We start from the raw sequence: 20,833 nt of genomic DNA, 5'->3' as shown, positions 1-20,833 counted from the left end.
GGTATCCTTGAGTTGTTCTTCGGGTTCCTGCTTGAAATCTTCATAAAATCCCAGAGCCTTATTCAGTTTAGTAACATCTGACATGTCATAACATTCTTGCTGTCGTTTGATCTCATACCATATATCTTTTGCTGTGGTGTTGCTATCAATATTTTCAAACAATTCATACGGGATAGCTTGCATAACAATGTTCTTTGCCTCTATGTCACCCTGAGCTCTCTCACGTTTATCACCAGAAAGTTCATAGACTGGAATTGGCATACCAGTATTCGGATGATAATCCACAACTGGAACATCTCTCAGAGAAGCTCATATGTACTTTGCTTTCTCACCCTTGTAGTATATGTACTGAGTGATAGGGTGAAGCCACTGAGTCTACTTGCCATCAAACAACAATGGAGGACGAGAATCTGGTCCAATGATCAAAGTATCTTGAGTAGACATCTTGAAATTGAGGTAGATTCGGTAAAGATTCGGTATTACACAAATCTAGGATGAAAGATCACAATAATCTAACAAAAATGTCAAATTCGGTATCTGGTTCAGTACTGTAGCATATTCGGTAAGTGGTTCGGTACTGTAGCAGATTCGGTAGATATTCGGTAAACCAGATTCTGTATCAGAAACTGATCAGTAACACAAGTAACACACCCAGATTCGGTAAATATTCGCTAACTACACGATTTGATGCCTTAGAACACTTAAAACCAATGAATTAAGTGATATCGAGACTCTGGTTCGGTATTTGACTCGGTAGTCAAATTCTGTATGATTTTGAATGCAAACACAATCCAATTGCTTTGAATTAGATTCGGTAACCTTTCTGCACAAGGAAACAAGTTAGTATCACACAAAATATCAAAGATACCGAATGTATTGAATACCGAATGTCAACTGTAGTAGTTGACAATACCAAGTCTAAGTATGAAAACTTATAAATTCAATCGAATCCTTTCTCAAACCATACTAATTAGCTGCGTATGATCAAACCGAATGTGATAGAATCACAAACACACCACAATCTGCAACACTTAATGAGAATTAACAACTTTGAAGCAGATTCGGTATGGCAGTTACGATATCAATTGTCGATCAAATCTTCAAAACTTGAAGAGTTGATGAAATTAAACCGTCAGAAATGTGATTAAACACCTCACGATCACAACTGAAACCTCAAACCCTTACTAAAATACAGAATCAAGCTGGAATTAATCAATACCGAGAGTTTTAGCCACGAACTCTAAAAATCAACGTGATTCTTCCTAATTGTTGTTCAAAAGCTGTAATGATGATCGAAACTCTTTCTAATCAACCTAATACACCTTCGCTGAACTTATCACAAGAATCTGAACGTCAGATTATCAGATTCGAATATATCAAATCTGATTCAATATACCGAGAGTGTTCAGATTCTATAATCTTCAATCTCTGGATCGATCTAGTGATGTAATATCACTCTCTGGAAGCTCTGATACCAAATGATAGGTCAGATCATGTTGAGATTTGAAGAAAAGACAAGTTAGAATGAGATTCGGTATGTATGAAGGAGACTCGGTATGAGAGAGAATCAATAAGATTTACATTCCACAGCTTCTAGAACTCCTTTACAATGCAATGACTATCTAATTAGGACTACTTAGGTTCCTTATATAGCCCTCTTCTAAAGAACCTTCATTTAAGCATGTTCACATTAACACTATACAACTTCGGGGTTCTAACAGTCCCGCCACAAGTGTCCACATTTCTATTTTGCAATGTCCCATTTCAAGTGTCCACTTTGTATTTCAACCAATGAGAAGAGGTTATTCTGGAGAGAGAAGATTTCTGATTGATGAAGAATTAAGTTAGTGGAATTTTTTAAAACTGTGTGCAAAAAGTAAGTGGACACTTGTAATGGGACGGAGGTAGTATAATTTATACCAAAAGGTCAAAATGGTAATTTTCTGTCATTCAGAGTATCAATTCAGAATATTTATCAAACAATCAATTTTCATTTAGAACCATATTCATTCAGAGTCTTTGAACTATTCAGAACTCTGAATCATTTAGCGCTAAATCATTCAGTTTTATCAAACGCCCTCTAAACTTATGTTTAATGTACGGTCAAACATATTAATTATCCTTCACACAAGACTATCACTATATATAGGTAAAGAAATGTGATTAGAGACATATAACATATTTACCCTATTCATAGCTAAGATTAGTCCTTATTAAACTAAAGAAATGCATCAATTGAAGCCTATTGGTGTAATCTTGGCATTCATCATATTTGCCATGATCAATATCAACCCTACTTATAGCCAAAATCCAACTTCCGGTTTCACTCAACTTCCTTTCGGCAAGGCACAGTATATAATTCAAACACCCTACGATCTTCCTCAAAGTGATAGGTATCGCTTAGTGAATGGAATCCATACATTTACGGTTTTAAAAACAGACAAACCGTATTCTCTGGAAAGTTCTACATTGCCTCGTTCTGAGATGTCCATTAATGTAAATTAATTATGTTCACATTAGTTGTAGATTATAACTTAATTTTCATCTTTTTGAAAAATATTCATATAATGTGTCCCTTTTCAAAATCTGAACTTGGAACGATTAACATCGACCACTAGTTAATTTAATTAATGATTTATTTGATCTTGTTTATGGTATAGGGTTACAAATATTCAACAGGTGTTTGTCAATTTGAAGGGTATGTGTATGTGAAACAAGGGACTAGTGGCACGAGCTTGATGCAAGTGTTTGGGGGAGGTTCAACTGCAACAACATTGATGGTTCGAGTTTACGATGGAAATCTTTACTACTATAGGGAAAAGATTATTGAAACTAATATATACAATAGATGGATTCGTTTAAATGTGATTCATGATGTGGAAGGCAACAATGTTAAGGTGTTCATAGATGGGAGTCTCAAATTTAGCACAGCTCGCCAAGGTGGATAGATATTTTATTTCAAATGTGGAGTATATGCTCAGGTTGATGATTCAGAGACTATGGAGTCACAGTGGAGAGATATCAAAATATTTAAGCAATAGTTGCTAAGCCTTTGGGTATCGTTTCCTTTGTTAAGAATTCAACAATATTTATAAATAAAAAGCAATTTCATTTTCTTATTTACTTTTTGCTTACATTAACCAAGAATTATGGAGTCACATAACAAGCAAAATAAACCTTGCTGCTGGGTAGTTTTGATCAGTTAATCGAAGGAGGTGATCTTGATTGGTTAAATGAAAGTAAAAAAAAAAATGGAAAGGAAAAAACAGCTGTAAAGAATGGAAAAAAATAAAATAAAAAGGCAAATTAAATATGAAAAGAATATAGGATTGATTGATAATGACAATAAATAATAAATAATTATTTAACAAAATGATATACTCCGTGATATTAATATAATAATAATAATAATAATAATAATAATAATAATAATAATAATAATAATAATAATAATAATAATAATAATAATAATAATAATAATAATAATAATAATAATAAAACCAAATTTAAACCCAAATTTATTTTTTTAAAATGAATTTAAATAAATAAAAAGTTGCTAACAAACTGTACATGTGGCCCTCTGGGTCATATGCCAAATCTCAAACTATGATTTAACTTAGGCCCATTTATTGTCTTAGTCCATACTTATTGAAAGTCATACATATTGAAAGTCATATAACAAACCCTAGATCTAAAAGTCATATATTCCCTCAAATACAAATACGCTGCAACATCATTGATACAAATCAGGATGCCATCACCACCATTCATCCACTTCCGCCCACTGTTGCTTAGCGGCCCTTACCCCCACTTTATTTCGAAAAACCGCCACACTTCTGACATCATTGACAGGTCCGTCTTTTTTAGTGTTATCTTTAAATCGCCGCTACATGCTCACATATGATATTCGTTGTGTGGCTGATGGTGGTTGTTTCAGACCTTATTCGAAGGTGGTGGTTGATGGCATCTGGTGGATGACGTGGTTGGTTTGGTGGTAGTCGAAGGTTGTCGACTGTAGTGACCCGAACTTTTCCATGTTTATATATATTAAATGAAATTGATATTTACATGATTAAGTGTTTCCAACATGTTAAGCAATCAAACTTGTTAAAACGTGATTAATTGAAATAGGTTTCATATAGACAATTGACCACCCAAATTGATCAGCGATTCACGAACGTTACAAATTCGTAAAAACTACATAATGATATATATATATATATATATATATATATATATATATATATATATATATATATATATATATATATATATATATATATATATATATATATATATATATATATATATATATATAGTTAACATGATATTATGATAAGTATATACCTCATTAAGTATTTTAACAATGACTTATATACATAAAAATGAGACTATTAAATTAAGAAACTCGAAACGATATATATAACGATTATCGTTATAACAACGTCTTACTAAATACATATGAATCATATTATGATATTGTTACACTATGTTTAAATATGATAATTGATAAGTAAACATATCATTAAGTATATTAACAATGAACTACATATGTAAAAACAAGACTACTAACTTAAGGGTTTCGAAACGAGACATATATGTAACGATTATCGTTGTAACGACATTTAAATGTATATATATCATATTAAGATATATTAATACATCATATTATCATGATAATATAATAATTTAACATCTCATTTGATATAATAAACAATGGGTTAACAACATTTAACAAGATCGTTAACTTAAAGGTTTCAAAACAACACTTACATGTAACGACTAACGATGACTTAACGACTCAGTTATAATGTATATACATGTAGTGTTTTAATATCTATTCATACACTTTTGAAAGACTTCAAGACACTTATCAAAGTACTTCTACTTAAAAAAATGCTTACAATTACATCCTCATTCATTTTCATCAACAATTCTACTCGTATGCACTCGTATTTGTACTCGTACAATACACAGCTTCTAAATGTATTTACTATTGGTATATACACTCCAATGATCAGGTCTTAGCAGCCCATGTGAGTCACCTAACCATGTGGGAACCATCATTTAACATCTAGCATGAAATATCTCACAAAATTACAAACTAATGGAGACTATAATGCCATCCTAAATTCACGTGAAGATAGACACACACAAACTCATTTTCATTTCAATTTTATGCATCAAATTACTCTCTCTCAATTACTCTCTTAGTGTTCTAAGTGTTCTTCATCATCTTCATCAAAAACTACATCAATCTAGTTCATAAATCCATACATAAACCAACTTACAAAACGACTACTCAAGAACACAACAACAACACTTCCTAGTTTGCTAGCTTACTTCCAATCTTGCAAATCCACTTTGAGTGATCATCCAACCTCAAGAAATCTTTCTTATTTACAGTAAGATATCTTTCTAATACAAGGTAATACTCATATTCAAACTTTGATTCAATTTCTATAACTATAACAATCTTATTTTTAGTGGAAATCTTACTTGAACTTGTTTTCATGTCATGATTCTACTTCAAGAACTTTCAAGCCTTCCAAGGATCCTTTGAAGCTAGATCTATTTTTTTTATTTCCAGTAGGTTTATCCACAAAACCTGAGGTAGTAATGATGTTCATAACATCATTCGATTCATATATATAAAACTACCTTATTCGAAGGTTTAAACTTCTAATCACTAGAACATAGTTTAGTTAATTCTAAACTTGTTCGCAAACAAAAGTTAATCCTTCTAACTTGACTTTTAAAATCAACTAGACACATGTTCTATATCTATATGATATGCTAACTTAATGATTTAAAACCTGAAAACACGAAAAACACCGTAAAACCGGATATACGCCGTCGTAGTAACATCGCGGGCTGTTTTGGGTTAGTTAATTAAAACTATGATAAACTTTGATTTAAAAGTTGTTCTTCTGGAAAAATGATTTTTCTTATGAACATGAAACTATATCCAAAAATCATGGTTAAACTCAAAGTGGAAGTATGTTTTCCAAAATGGTCATCTAGACGTCGTTCTTTCGACTGAAATGACTACCTTTACAAAAACGACTTGTAACCTGTATTTCTGACTAAAAACTTATACTTTTTGTGTTTAGATTCATAAACTTAAGTTCAATATGAAACCATAACAACTTGAATCACTCAAAACGCATTTGAAACGAAGAAGTTATGGGTAAAACAAGATTAGATAATTTTTCTTGTTGTAGCTACGTGAAAATTGGTAACAAATCTATATTAATCATATCCTAGCTAACTCATATTGTATTATACATGTATTTTAATATATTATGTAATCTTGGAATACCATAGACACGTATGCAAATGTTTTGACATATCATATCGACCCATGTATATATATTATTTGGAACAAGCATAGACACTCTATATGCAGTAATGTTTGAGTTAGCTATACAGGGTTGAGGTTGATTTCAAAAATATATATACTTTGAGTTGTGATATAGCCTGAGACGTGTATACACTGGGTCGTGAATTGATTCAAGATAATATATATCGATTTATTTATGTACATCTAACTGTGGACAACTAGTTGTTGGTTACTAACGAGGACAACTGACTTAATAAACTTAAAACATTAAAACGTATTAAAAATGATGTAAATATATTTTGAACATACTTTGATATATATGTACGTATTTGTTATAGGTTCGTGAATCGACCAGTGGCCAAGTCTTACTTCCCGATGAAGTAAAAATCTGTGAAAGTGAGTTATAGTCACACTTTTAAAATCTAATATTTTTGGGATGAGAATACATGCAGCTTTATAAATGTTTTACAAAATAGACACAAGTACATGAAACTACTTTCTATGGTTGAATGATCGAAGCCGAATATGCCCCTTTTTGCTTGGTAACCTAAGAATTAGTAAACCAGTCTACTAATTGACGCGAATCCTAAAGATAGATCTATTGGGCCCAATAAACCCCATCCGTTGTAGCGGATGCTTTAGTACTTCGAGTTTTTATATCAAGTCCGATGGATGTCCCGGAATGATGGGGATATTCTTATATGCATCTTGTTAATGTCGGTTACCAGGTTTCACCATATGAATGATTTTTATCTCTATGTATGGGATGTATATTGAAATATGAAATCTTGTGGTCTATTATTACGATTTGATAAATATATAGGTTAAACCTATAACTTACCAACATTTTTGTTGATGTTTAAAGCATGTTTATTCTCAGGTGATTATTAAGAGCTTTTGCTGTTGCATGCTAAAATAAGGACAAGATTTGGTGTCAGCATGCTTGTATAATATTGTTTAAAACTGCATTCGAGATTTGCTTTGTTGTAACATATTAATATTGTAAACCAATATGTATTGGTAGTGTGTAAGTGTGATATTTTTTAGATTATCATTTCTGGAGAATCTAGGTGATGTCCTTTTAACCTTGCCGATAAAATAAAGGTTATGGTTTATTTTAAAAACGAATGCAGTCTTTGAAAAATGTCTCATATAGAGGTCAAAACCTCGCAACGAAATCAATTAATATGGAACGTTTATAATCAATATGAACGGGACATTTCAGTTGGTATCCGAGCGTTGGTCTTAGAGAACCAGAAATTTGCATTAGTGTGTCTTATCGAGTTTGTTAGGGTACATTAGTGAGTCTGGACTTCGACCGTGTTTTCTTTAAAAAAGATTGCTTAACACTTTTGTTGGAAACTATATATTATTAACATGTAAATATTATGTGATATATTAACCTCTTAATGTGTTTGATATTGTGTGATAGATGTCTACCACTAGTACAAATCCCATCGACTCACCTAATAATAATGAAGAGTCGAATATATTTTGGGAAGATGCACAAATTCTCGAAGAGGAGGAACCGGAAGAGGAGGAACCGGAAGAAGAGGAACCGGAAGAGGAGGAACCGGAAGAGGAAGAACCGGAAGAAGAAGAGGTTCCGGAGGAAGAAATATTGATACCTACAGTAAATCGGTTAAATAAAAGAAAATCCTCAACCAACGGACCAAAGTCAATAATGGTCAATGGTGTTTCCGCCGAGGAAGCAAAATATTGGGAAGATTACCAATTTTTCGATGAATCGGATCCCAATGAGGATTCCGATGATGTTATAGAAATTATCTCGACCCAATTTAATAAAGCAAAAGAAAATAATAAGGGAAAAGGTATAAAAATAGAGAAACCTGATTCCAACCCCGATGAACTTTATATGTATCGGCAACATCCGTATTTCCTAAAATGTAACAATAAACCGGGAACCTCTAAACCACCAGGTTTTTCTAAACCATTGTGGAAAACGACGGCTCGTATTAGAGGAACACCATATATCCCTAGAAAATTAGGAAAAAAAACCAAGTCCGAAGAAGAAGAAACCAGTGATTCAGATTAGAGGGTTGTAATCATGTTGTGTATTATATGTATTGTAGTGTGCTTGTACTTTTATGTTCTATGTAAAATTGCTTGTATTGTTTGTTAATTATATTTTTTTTACGAATCTAATCCTTGTCTATTTTACAGTATAAAAACAAAATGGACGTTAAGGGTAGACAACCGACTATTTTAGAAGACCTACCAGAGGATATGATTGAGGAAATCTTGTCTAGAGTCGGTCAGAATTCATCAGCACATTTAGTTATGGCGAAATTAACTTGTCAAACATTTGAAAGACTTTTCAGAAATGCCTTAGTTTATAAAAGGCTTTCCTTTGATAGGTGGGGTATATCACATTGGGGAGACCGTAAGTTACGCCGTGTTTTCTTTAAAGCGTTAAATGCGGGGAACCCAAATGCAATTTTACGCTACGGGTTAAGAACCTATTTTGACTCAACATATCCCAACATAGGATTTCGTGAGTTAGAAAGAGCTTCTAACATGCAACATAAAGAAGCATGTTATACTTACGGGTTAGTGAAGTTCGCTTCTTACCAAAGTAAGAAAAAGAACATCGGATTACAACTTTTAAATAAAACCTTCCCACAAGTGACGGATTCAGTAGTTAGGGTGAGAAACAAGGTTTTTAGTTTATTACGGTGTTGTTGGACATTACGAAATCCTCGTCCTTTTGACGATATTACAACATGCTGCCTAGCCAATGGTCATAACGGTTACTTTCCACAAGACCAAGGATAGGAAGTCGTCCTAGTAAAACCAGAATGCATGACTTGTTTCTGGACTTATGAATTACGTGTCTTTAATTCTTTTGCTGAACAACTTGCGTATTAACTAGAATTGCCTTTATAGCTGCCGAGTAGCAATGTTATTATGTGCTATATTTCATCCTATATGTATAATAGCGGTATTGTAAGTTTGTAAAATATTGTATAAAGTTTGAACGCGAAATATTATTGTAATAAGTTTTTCATATAGAATCGTAGTAGTTGAATTGTATAATAGCTGCTAAGTATGAACTTAACGGGTAGGTACTACTCGAATTAAAACTATAAAATGCTAATATGAAGAAAAAGCTTTTATAAATAAGTTCATATTATGCTACAAAATACTATTGACTACTCTTAAATTCTATATGATTAACTCAATTCTTTTGGCTATTTTTGAAGGAAATGGCACCGACGACTCGTCAGAACTTGAACATGAGTGAGGAAGACTTCTGTGTTTTCCTTGCTGTGAACATAGCCGCAGTGCAGGCCGCAATGCAAAATAACAACAATAACTCTGGTTGTAGCAGTGGAACAAATTCCACAAGAAATCGTGTAGGATGTTCCTACAAAGAATTCACTACCTGCAAACCTTTGGAATTTGATGGAACCGAGGGTCCAATCAAATTGAAACGGTGGACCGAGAAGGTTGAATCGGTTTTTGCCATAAGTAAATGTACTAAAGAAGACAAAGTAAAGTACGCTACGCATACCTTCACAGGTACGGCGTTAACATGGTGGAATACCTATCTCGAGCAGGTAGGACAAGATGCTGCTTACGCACTACCGTGGTAAGCATTCAAGCAATTGATGAACGAACAGTATCGTCCCAGAAACGAGGTCAATAAGCTCAAGGTAGAGCTTAGAGGATTACGAACGCAAGGTTTCGATATCACCACGTACGAACGACGATTCACAGAATTGTGCCTATTGTGTCCCAGGACGTTCGAAGACGAAGAAGAGAAGATCGATGCATTTGTAAAAGGGTTACAGGAAAGGATTCAAGAAGATGTGAGTTCACACGAGTCCGCCTCCATACAAAAGGCAAGTCAAATGGCTCACAAATTAGTGAACCAGATCAAAGGAAGGATTAAAGAGCAGGCGACCGACGAGGCTAACATGAAACAAGTCAAGAGAAAGTGGGAAGAAACCAATGACAAGAGTCACCAATACAATAACAACAATCACAACCACAATCGCAATAACTATCCCAATAACCGCAACATCAATCGCAACAACAACTTCAACAAATGTCCCAACAACAACTACAATAACCGTCCCAACAACAAAAACAACAACAACAACAACAACAACAGTAACAATAACAATCCCAACAACAAATCGCAATAACAACAATGGCAACAAAAACCAAAAACAGCCATGCCAAAGATGTGAAGAGCATCACCCGGGGTTCTACACGACATTTTGCAACAGGTGTAAAAGAAATGGTCATAGCACGAAGAAGTGCGAAATCTACGGACCAATGCATAACAGAACTAAAAGAACAAATAATGTCGAAACAAATAACACCGCCATAGTTTGTTTTGGATGTGGAAAACCGGACCACTTTAGTAGAAATTGCCCGAATTAGGGGAATACTAATGGGTAGCGCTGCGGAAGAGTTTTCAATATTAATACGGCAGAAGCGCAGGAACAACCGGAGCTTGTTACGGGTACGTTTCTCATTGACATTAAATCTGCTTATGTTTTATTTTATTCGGGTGCGGATAGAAGGTATATGAGTAGAGATTTTTGTGCTAAACTAAGTTGTTCACCGACGCCCTTGGATAATAAATTTTTACTCGAATTAGCAAACGGTAAATTAATTACAGCAGATAATATATGTCAGAATCGAGAAATTAAACTGGTTAGCGAAACATTTAAGATTGACTTGATATCAATGGAGTTAGGGAGTTTTGATGAGATAATCGGTATGTACTGATTGAAAGAAGTGAAAGCAAAGATCGTTTGTTACAAAAATGCAATTCGCATTATACGAGAAAAAGGAAAACCCTTAATGGTGTACGGAGAAAAGAGCAACGCGAAGTTAAATCTTATTAGTAACTTGAAGGCAAAAAAACTAATAAGAAAAGGTTGCTATGCTGTGCTAGCACACGTCGAGAAAGTCAATTCCGAAGAAAAGAACATCAATGATGTTCCCGTCGCAAAAGAATTTCCCGATGTATTTCCGAAAGAATTACCGGGACTACCTCCACCCGATCCGTTGAATTTCAAATAGACCTTGTACCGAGAGCTGCACCAATAGCTCGTGCTCCATACAGACTCGCACCCAGCGAAATGAAGGAACTTCAGAGCTAATTACAAGAGCTTTTAGAGCGTGGTTTCATTCGACCAAGCACATCACCGTGGGGAGCTCCTGTTTTGTTTGTCAAGAAGAAGGATGGTACATTTAGGTTATGTATCGACTACCGAGAGTTGAACAAACTTACCATCAAGAACCGCTACCCACTACCGAGAATCGACGACTTATTTGATCAACTACAAGGCTCGTCGGTTTATACGAAGATTGATTTACGTTCTGGGTATCATCAAATACGGGTGAAGGAGGATGATATTCCAAAGACTGCTTTTAGGACGCGTTACGGTCATTACGAGTTTATGGTTATGCCTAGGGCTGTAAACGAGCTGAGTCGAGCCCGAGCTTTACTGTGTTCGAGCTCGGCTCGTTTCATTTTCATAAAGCTCGGGCTCGAGCTCGGCTCGAATCGAACTTTTATTTTTTAGCTCGAGCTCGGCTGGTAATTCAATTAAAAAGCTCGAGCTCGGCTCGTATAGAGCTCGTTTATTTGTAATAAATTTGAACTTGTTTTTAAGAAGATTCAAGTGTTCTTTAGCGTTTATAGGCTGATCTCCATATGTTTAATGCCTATAATACTTTTACCTTTGTTTATTTGCATTGATGCCTTGTGTATGCAACTCAAGAAGAAAAAATCAATCGATTGCATGTAAAAATAAGAATTTAATTAGTTAACTTAAAAATGTTTCTAGTAGTGTTAATATAGGGAAAGGAAAATGAGTGGATTCTTATTTGGTGACGATGTGGGATTATCTCACTTTAAAATTTTTCAAACTTCTTAACCTTTACTTATTTCATATGCCGATTTAGATATCTTGGAAATTGAGCAGACATAATGAGAAATGGGGATTCACATGAACGATAAACATCAACTGCATGCGTGAATCAAAATTCCAATATTCCGTATATCTTTATATCTTCCTTTTTATTTATAAGTAATAGTAACATTATAAGTAATATATATATATATATATATATATATATATATATATATATATATATATATATATATATATATATATATATATATATATATATATATAATAAACAAGCTCGTTTAGGCTCGCGAGCTTAATCGAGCTCGATATTTTAAACTCGGGCTCGAGCTCGTTTATTAAAAGAGCTTTAATTCATGCTCGAGCTCGGGCTCGAGCTCGTTTGCATCAGAATCAGAATCAGACAACCTGTAACACCCCGTTTTTCCTTTGGCATGTTGTTTTGGTCAACGTACGAAGTCCAAAGGTGCGTATTCGATCTTTATTGTGTTTGACTTTAGCCACGTTTGTTTAATCTAGTCATAAAATGAAAAAGGGCATGAAAACCAAAACTTACGGCCGCAATTTATGGCCTTACGGCCGCAACTTTTGAGCAGGGTGACATGTTTCTGAAAACAGCCAAGTTATGGCCGCAATATTGGGGATTACAGCCGCAATTTTGTGGATTACGGCCGCAATATTGGTGCAGGCAGGTTACGAATTTAACCTCAATTATGGGGTTTTTGAGGGGTATTTGAGTCTTTTCACTTGAGGGTCAGTTTTGAGCCATTAAAACTGATCCAATCTCAATCTTATCCTCATTCACACACCAAACACTCTCATCTTCAACCCTAGAGAGAGAGGAGAGAGTTTAGAGAGAGAAAGCTCCATTTAGAGAAGAAGAAGAGTGTTTCGGGTCGAACCTCAAGTGTTAAAGTTGTTCACCTCGTTCACGGCTACGTTGTGGTAGTGTTGGTAAGTTCTAACTCCGAATTTCATTATTTTGATTTGATATTCAAGTTAAGGTTTGAACTTGGTTTGTTGAGAAACACATTTAAACTCATGAAGTGAGTTTAGTGTTGCTAGTAATCGGGTTTTATATTGTCGTTGGTAGATTTTGGGTTGGTTGACGTTTTGGCCATGATTAGACTTTGATTTTGGGTGTAATCACTTAGTTTAGTGATTATGGAAGTATTGAAACACATTTGAGTGTATTTGGTTGACTAATTTTGAAATTGGTCAAAATTAGGGTTTATGTGTCAAATTGGGTAAGTTAAGTGTTTAACACTTGTAATTTGATTTAATTGGTGTATTAGGACCATTTTCACTTGTGTTAGTGATTATTGATTAGTTTGGGCGTTTTTAGGACTTATGTCAAAATGGGTTGACTTTGAAAGGGGTTAAAATTGGTAATGACACTAGTCTTGGTCAAATAGATGTTTAAACACTCTTGTTAAGTGTAAAAGGACGTTTTTGGATGTAATTAATCGTCGGAAGTGATTTTGGGTTAAAATGGTAAATTTAACAATAAGTCAAACATGGTCAAAAGCAATATGGGTCGATATTGCACGTGTTGGAGTTTTTGGTGTATTTGGCGTTTGAAATAATTACTACCTAAGTAGCAATTTAATGTTAAGACCTAGGTTTGGTCTAATTGGTGTGAAGTATGATTTAGGTTAAATTGTACTTTGTTGTTGGGATTAAATTACTACCCGAAGTAGTAATTGGTTTGTGTCCATTAGGTGTTAAATGGGAGGGTTTTGGCGAGCAAGGTGTAATCCCTCGGTTAAGGGATGTTTGTGTCGGGTTCTCTTTTAGAGAATGACTATTTATGTGAATATTGTACATATGTGTGATATAGGTGATTACTTGCTCGAATTTGAGGACGGAGGTCATGTTATACATGACTTGTGCGGGCATTCCAAGGTGAGTAGAATAATTATACGTGTATGTATATAATGTATTTATTTGTGTGGGATGCGATGTGGGATTAAAGTTCGGCCGTGCGATACCACATTGTGTTGGCATGGGATGAGGGTTTAAAGTTCGGGCGCTCGACACCTCATCATCGTGTGTGGCATGTGACATGGGTTTAAAGTTTGGGCGTTCGATACCATATCATATGTGTGCGTGGGCATGAAGTGTGGGTTTAAAGTTCGGGCATTCGATACCACATTTAACGTGACGGGTGGGTTTAAACTTCGGGCTTTCGATACCACCCAAGAGACTAGTGATGCATACTAGTGGCGTCTGCGTGGCTAACGGTTCATTCGCGATAATCGTTCCCTTTGTATTTTTGGTTAACCATGGTTGTGTGTTGTAGTTTTAGCATATTAAATTGTGAACTATATGCTATTGGCGATGCTAGCTTATTGTGAATTGTGGATATTTAGTTTATGCATTGTGATTACATGGTTGTTGAATTGCTAGCTCGTATGCGGTATTTGTGTAAGTGTTTGCAAGTAAGTAGATTATATATGTATATGTATAATTATTGCATTCACTAAGCTTTATGCTTACCCCTCTCGTTGTTTCCCTTTTTACAGGTATTGTGATTGTGAAGCTAGCTAGTTGTTAGACTAGATGCGTAGGAGCGCTTGGGCTCGATGGGGTAGCTCTTGGATATTTGGACGCGGATTGGGGATTTGGTAGTCCCCGGGATTATACTCTTGGTATCGGGTTGGGTTATTGAGTATTAACCCGTAATTCGGGTGATTGAGTCATTTTTATAATTGCTTTGTAATATGTCGTTTGTGTACCAAGAGTCATATTAAAATGTTAAATGTGTCATTATGATAATGCGTTTTCGGTTAAAACTATTTGGAATGGTTTAGGTAAAGTGGATGTTTAATGGGACCTAACTTATATATATATATATATATATATATATATATATATATATATATATATATATATATATATATATATATATATATATATATATATATATATATATATATATATATATATATATAATGTGCTTCATTTTTGGTAAACGGATTTGGGGTCGTTTCAAGTGGTATCAGATCATAGTCTAAGGGAATTAGGTGACCTTGGAATAGGTGCCTAGTGTTAGACTTTTTGACAGATGTGCATTATTTGCAAAACTTGTAGGAATACGGGTCGGATTGAGATTTGTTAGTGCCTTAGAGTAGGTGATTAACTAGGACTTGTGTTTGTCCAATGTGTGATTATGTGGGGTCTTATTTCGTGTGTAAATTAGTGCCTTAGATTGCTAGTTCCTAATGTAAGTAGGCGAACTTGGACGTTGTTTTAGTGATAGTCACCTAGGTTGTAGGTTGACTTGTTGTTGCGGTGTACTTGTGTATATTTATTATTATATTGTATATATGTGTATATATACAGGTATCTATTGGTGTGGTGTCCTAGAGATGAATCTATTGGAGAGATTCGGATCTTTGGCGGTTTTAAGTGATCAAGTTCACGGTAAGGACTTTGGTCGTTCGGGTACTATGAATTATCGCATGTTATTTTGTGTGAATGTTGAGTCAGTCTGGGTAAAGTACTTTGCGTGACCATGTGAAAATAGTAAGGTACGCAATTGTAATAGTGACCGATCACCATTATTACAACCGTGTATCTTGACACCAAGCATGACATGAAAAGTACCGAACGAAGGAAACATGGCATGGTTGGGGTAGAATGGGATGAATTAGGAATCTTTTATTGGTTCCTAGGATATAGTGGTCTCGAGTGGTGTGCTCGTTATCACATCGAGTTCCTTGTGAGTCGGGAAGTGTTACGGTGGTTTCGATTAGCAAAGGTGAATGAGCAAACTCACGAGCTTGGTGCGTGCTTAGTCACCCTAAATAGTGGGTGCACTATTGAGGTTGTCATTGATTGTAGTTACCCATCGTAACTAGGATGACCGATTAATGTGTGCGTAGAGGACTTGAATTCCGTAATGGGATGCAACAAGTCTAATGATGGTGGTATTAGGTTACACTCGGTAGAGTGTGTGGTTAGGGAATCGTGTGGGGATTCTAGTTGTGATTCGCATTGGAATTGGCGAGTCGAGTAGTCTTCGGGTCGTTAAACTCATGTGAGTGAGACCCGTATGGCGATGATTGTGTTAGTGAGTTATGAATTATAAGGTAACATTCCTAACGGAATATCCCTTATAGTGGTGTTGGCGACGTGTGGAAGGGTGTAAGACTTGGTGTTCCCAAGCATCTCTTTAGTGTTAGATGAAAGGTTTCGTGAGGCTAGATCATTTGGCCTTGTGGAAATTGTGGGTAGCGTGTAATCGCTAGGAACTTTCGGTAAGACAATAAACCGTAAGGTTATCGGGTAGGTATGACTTTGAGTCATTACTGTGGAGAAAGAGGTGACATCGGGTGTATGGAACCCAAAGATCAAGTTTCTAAATCTTGGTAGATTGTGGTGGGAGTCTGCATGACACTGCGTCAGTGCCCCCTTATACCTGCTAGTGTGATGTTCAACTCCGATAGTGATGTGATCACTTTGTGATTAGGGTGACCGTGAGATACCCTTAGAAGTAGCGGAGATTATAATAGTGATCGACGGGCGATAGTAATTCGACGAATGTGAAAGTCGGAGTTTAAGAGCATTGCGGTCAATACTTCTTATGAAGTGACGGATGAGCGAATCTTGCTGCTCTTAAGTATTAGACGAGTAAAGATGATCGGTGATCCGGTGATGGACTTAATGGTCGGTTAGGCCGAAGGTTACGATGAAGTGACGATATTGTGGTAGACACAATTATGGTGTCGGATTTGGTCACTCTTCTCTATGATCGTGAGCAATTATTGATAAGGTCCGTTGAGTGAAAGGTCGGGTGATCTCAGCTGAGAAGCGCGACTAATAAAGCGGAGTGGCATATGCCTAGGCTTAGAGGCATATGTAGGACTTTGGTGGAGTTCGCTTTGCGAACGATTAAGGTAGTTGTTTGTGATTGTTGTATGAAGGTGCGAGGTTGTCGCGTGTATGACATCTCGAGTGATTGTGTATGTTTGCTCTGAGAGCTTGAAGTGAATTTGCACTGATTTGGTGTATATGACCAACGATGAGAATGGTCACGCGTTTCGTGGAACGACAATTTCGCGGGATGTTGTCATCTTGGCGGTGAGAGTGTGGAGCTGAATCCTAAGTGGGGGAGTTTTACTGCCACCGAGGAAGCTTCGATGGTGTTAGATCAAATGAAGTGTAAAATTTCTTATGTAAGGTGGTCGTGTAGTACCAAAGTGCGGTATGAGACCAAGTGTGAGGTTTGAGATCACGGAAGTGAGAGAATGAAGTTGTCATTACGAGTGTTCTCGTAATGTAAATCTGGGTTGCTGTGAAACCCGGATAGTACTATTGAGTAGGTACGGGTTCGATATTGTGGTGGATGTTGTATTTTCCCTGTCGAGAAACGTGATCGTGGAAATCGTCAGTGGATTATTCCACTTTATGGATGATTGTGAGGCGGGGAGTACCGGTTCCGATTGTCTCACATAGATGAAATGTCCCGTTCTTATTGATTAAAAACGTTCCATATTAATTGATTTCGTTGCGAGGTTTTGACCTCTATATGAGACGTTTTTCAAAGACTGCATTCATTTTTAAAACAAACCATTACCTTTATTTCATAAATAAAGGTTTAAAAAGCTTTACGTAGATTATCAAATAATGATAATCTAAAATATCCTGTTTACACACGACCATTAGATAATGGTTTACAATACAAATATGTTACATCGAAATCAGTTTCTTGAATGCAGTTTTTACACAATATCATACAAACATGGACTCCAAATCTTGTCCTTATTTTAGTATGCAACAGCGGAAGCTCTTAATATTCACCTGAGAATAAACATGCTTTAAACGTCAACAAAAAATGTTGGTGAGTTATAGGTTTAACCTATATATATCAAATCGTAACAATAGACCACAAGATTTCATATTTCAATACACATCCCATACATAGAGATAAAAATCATTCATATGGTGAACACCTGGTAACCGACAATAACAAGATGCATATATAAGAATATCCCCATCATTCCGGGACACCCTTCGGATATGATATAAATTTCGAAGTACTAAAGCATCCGGTACTTTGGATGGGGTTTGTTAGGCCCAATAGATCTATCTTTAGGATTCGCGTCAATTAGGGTGTCTGTTCCCTAATTCTTAGATTACCAGACTTAATAAAAAGGGGCATATTCGATTTCGATAATTCAACCATAGAATGTAGTTTCACGTACTTGTGTCTATTTTGTAAATCATTTATAAAACCTGCATGTATTCTCATCCCAAAAATATTAGATTTTAAAAGTGGGACTATAACTCACTTTCACAGATTTTTTACTTCGTCGGGAAGTAAGACTTGGCCACTGGTTGATTCACGAACCTATAACAATATATACATATATATCAAAGTATGTTCAAAATATATTTACAACACTTTTAATATATTTTGATGTTTTAAGTTTATTAAGTCAGCTGTCCTCGTTAGTAACCTACAACTAGTTGTCCACAGTTAGATGTACAGAAATAAATCGATAAATATTATCTTGAATCAATCCACGACCCAGTGTATACGTATCTCAGTATTGATCACAACTCAAACTATATATATTTTGGAATCAACCTCAACCCTGTATAGCTAACTCCAACATTCACATATAGAGTGTCTATGGTTGTTCCGAAATATATATAGATGTGTCGACATGATAGGTCGAAACATTGTATACGTGTCTATGGTATCTCAAGATTACATAATATATAATACAAGTTGATTAAATTATGGTTGGAATAGATTTGTTACCAATTTTCACGTAGCTAAAATGAGAAAAATTATCCAATCTTGTTTTACCCATAACTTCTTCATTTTAAATCCGTTTTGAGTGAATCAAATTGCTATGGTTTCATATTGAACTCTATTTTATGAATCTAAACAAAAAAAGTATAGGTTTCTAGTCGGAAAAATAAGTTACAAGTCGTTTTTGTAAAGGTAGTCATTTTAGTCGAAAGAACGACGTCTAGATGACCATTTTAGAAAACATACTTCCACTTTGAGTTTAACCATAATTTTTGGATATAGTTTCATGTTCATAATAAAAATCAGTTTCTCAGAATAACAACTTTTAAATCAAAGTTTATCATAGTTTTTAATTAACTAACCCCAAACAGCCCGCGGTGTTACTACGACGGCGTAAATCCGGTTTTACGGTGTTTTTCGTGTTTCCAGGTTTTAAATCATTAAGTTAGCATATCATATAGATATAGAACATGTGTTTAGTTGATTTTAAAAGTCAAGTTAGAAGGATTAACTTTTGTTTGCGAACAAGTTTAGAATTAACTAAACTATGTTCTAGTGATTACAAGTTTAAACCTTCGAATAAGATAGCTTTATATGTATGAATTGAATGATGTTATGAACATCATTACTACCTTAAGTTCCTTGGATGAACCTACTAGAAAAGAGAAAAATGGATCTAGCTTCAATGGATCCTTGGATGGCTCAAAGTTCTTGAAGCAAAATCATGACACGAAAACAAGTTCAAGTAAGATCATCACTTGAAATAAGATTGTTATAGTTATAGAAATTGAACCAAAGTTTGAATATGATTATTACCTTGTATTAGAATGATAACCTACTGTAAGAAACAAAGATTTCTTGAGGTTGGATGATCACCTTACAAGATTGGAAGTGAGCTAGCAAACTTGAAAGTATTCTTGATTTTATGAAACTAGAACTTTTGGAATTTATGAAGAACACTTAGAACATGAAGATAGAACTTGAGAGAGTTCAATTAGATGAAGAAAATTGAAGAATGAAAGTGTTTGTAGGTGTTTTTGGTCGTTGGTGTATGGATTAGATATAAAGGATATGTAATTTTGTTTTCATGTAAATAAGTCATGAATGATTACTCATATTTTTGTAATCTTATGAGATATTTCATGCTAGTTGCCAAATGATGGTTCCCACATGTGTTAGGTGACTCACATGGGCTGCTAAGAGCTGATCATTGGAGTGTATATACCAATAGTACATACATCTAAAAGCTGTGTATTGTACGAGTACGAATACGGGTGCATACGAGTAGAATTGTTGATGAAACTGAACGAGAATGTAATTGTAAGCATTTTTGTTAAGTAGAAGTATTTTGATAAGTGTATTGAAGTCTTTCAAAAGTGTATAAATACATATTAAAACACTACATGTATATACATTTTAACTGAGTCGTTAAGTCACCGTTAGTCGTTACATGTAAGTGTTGTTTTGAAACCTTTAGGTTAACGATCTTGTTAAATGTTGTTAACCCAATGTTTATAATAACAAAAGAGATTTTAAATTATTATATTATCATGATATTATGATGTACGAATGTCTCTTAATATGATATATATACATTAAATGTCGTTACAACGATAAACGTTACATATATGTCTCGTTTCAAAATCATTAAGTTAGTAGTCTTGTTTTTACATATGTAGTTCATTGTTAATATAATTAATGATATGTTTACTTATCATAATATCATGTTAACTATATATATAACCATATATATGTCATCATATAGTTTTTTTACAAGTTTTAACGTTCGTGAATCACCGGTCAACTTGG

At 34.8% G+C, this 20,833-nt stretch overlaps 1 protein-coding gene across 1 annotated transcript; it reads left to right on the top strand.

Annotated features, from left to right (window-relative positions):
- Nucleotides 1-2,226: 2,226 nt before the first annotated feature.
- On the top strand, nucleotides 2,227-2,948 carry LOC139859804 (citrate-binding protein-like). The gene is made up of 2 exons (XM_071848577.1): nucleotides 2,227-2,496; nucleotides 2,661-2,948. The coding sequence occupies exons 1-2, from the start codon at nucleotides 2,227-2,229 to the stop codon at nucleotides 2,946-2,948; spliced, it is 558 nt and encodes a 185-aa protein (XP_071704678.1).
- The last annotated feature ends 17,885 nt before the right edge of the window (nucleotides 2,949-20,833 follow it).

The sequence above is a fragment of the Rutidosis leptorrhynchoides genome, chromosome 7, assembly GCF_046630445.1.
Source record: "Rutidosis leptorrhynchoides isolate AG116_Rl617_1_P2 chromosome 7, CSIRO_AGI_Rlap_v1, whole genome shotgun sequence".
NCBI lineage: Eukaryota > Viridiplantae > Streptophyta > Magnoliopsida > Asterales > Asteraceae > Rutidosis > Rutidosis leptorrhynchoides.
Note: the sequence above shows the minus strand (reverse complement) of the source record. Positions and strands in the feature narration are given on the sequence as shown.

Coding starts and splice junctions, on each gene's coding strand:
- LOC139859804 (XM_071848577.1), top strand. CDS start 2,227: ATGCATCAATTGAAGCCTATTGGTGTAATCTTGGCATTCATCATATTT. Junction 2,497..2,660: donor GTTCTGAGATGTCCATTAAT/GTAAATTAATTA, acceptor TTTATGGTATAG/GGTTACAAATATTCAACAGG.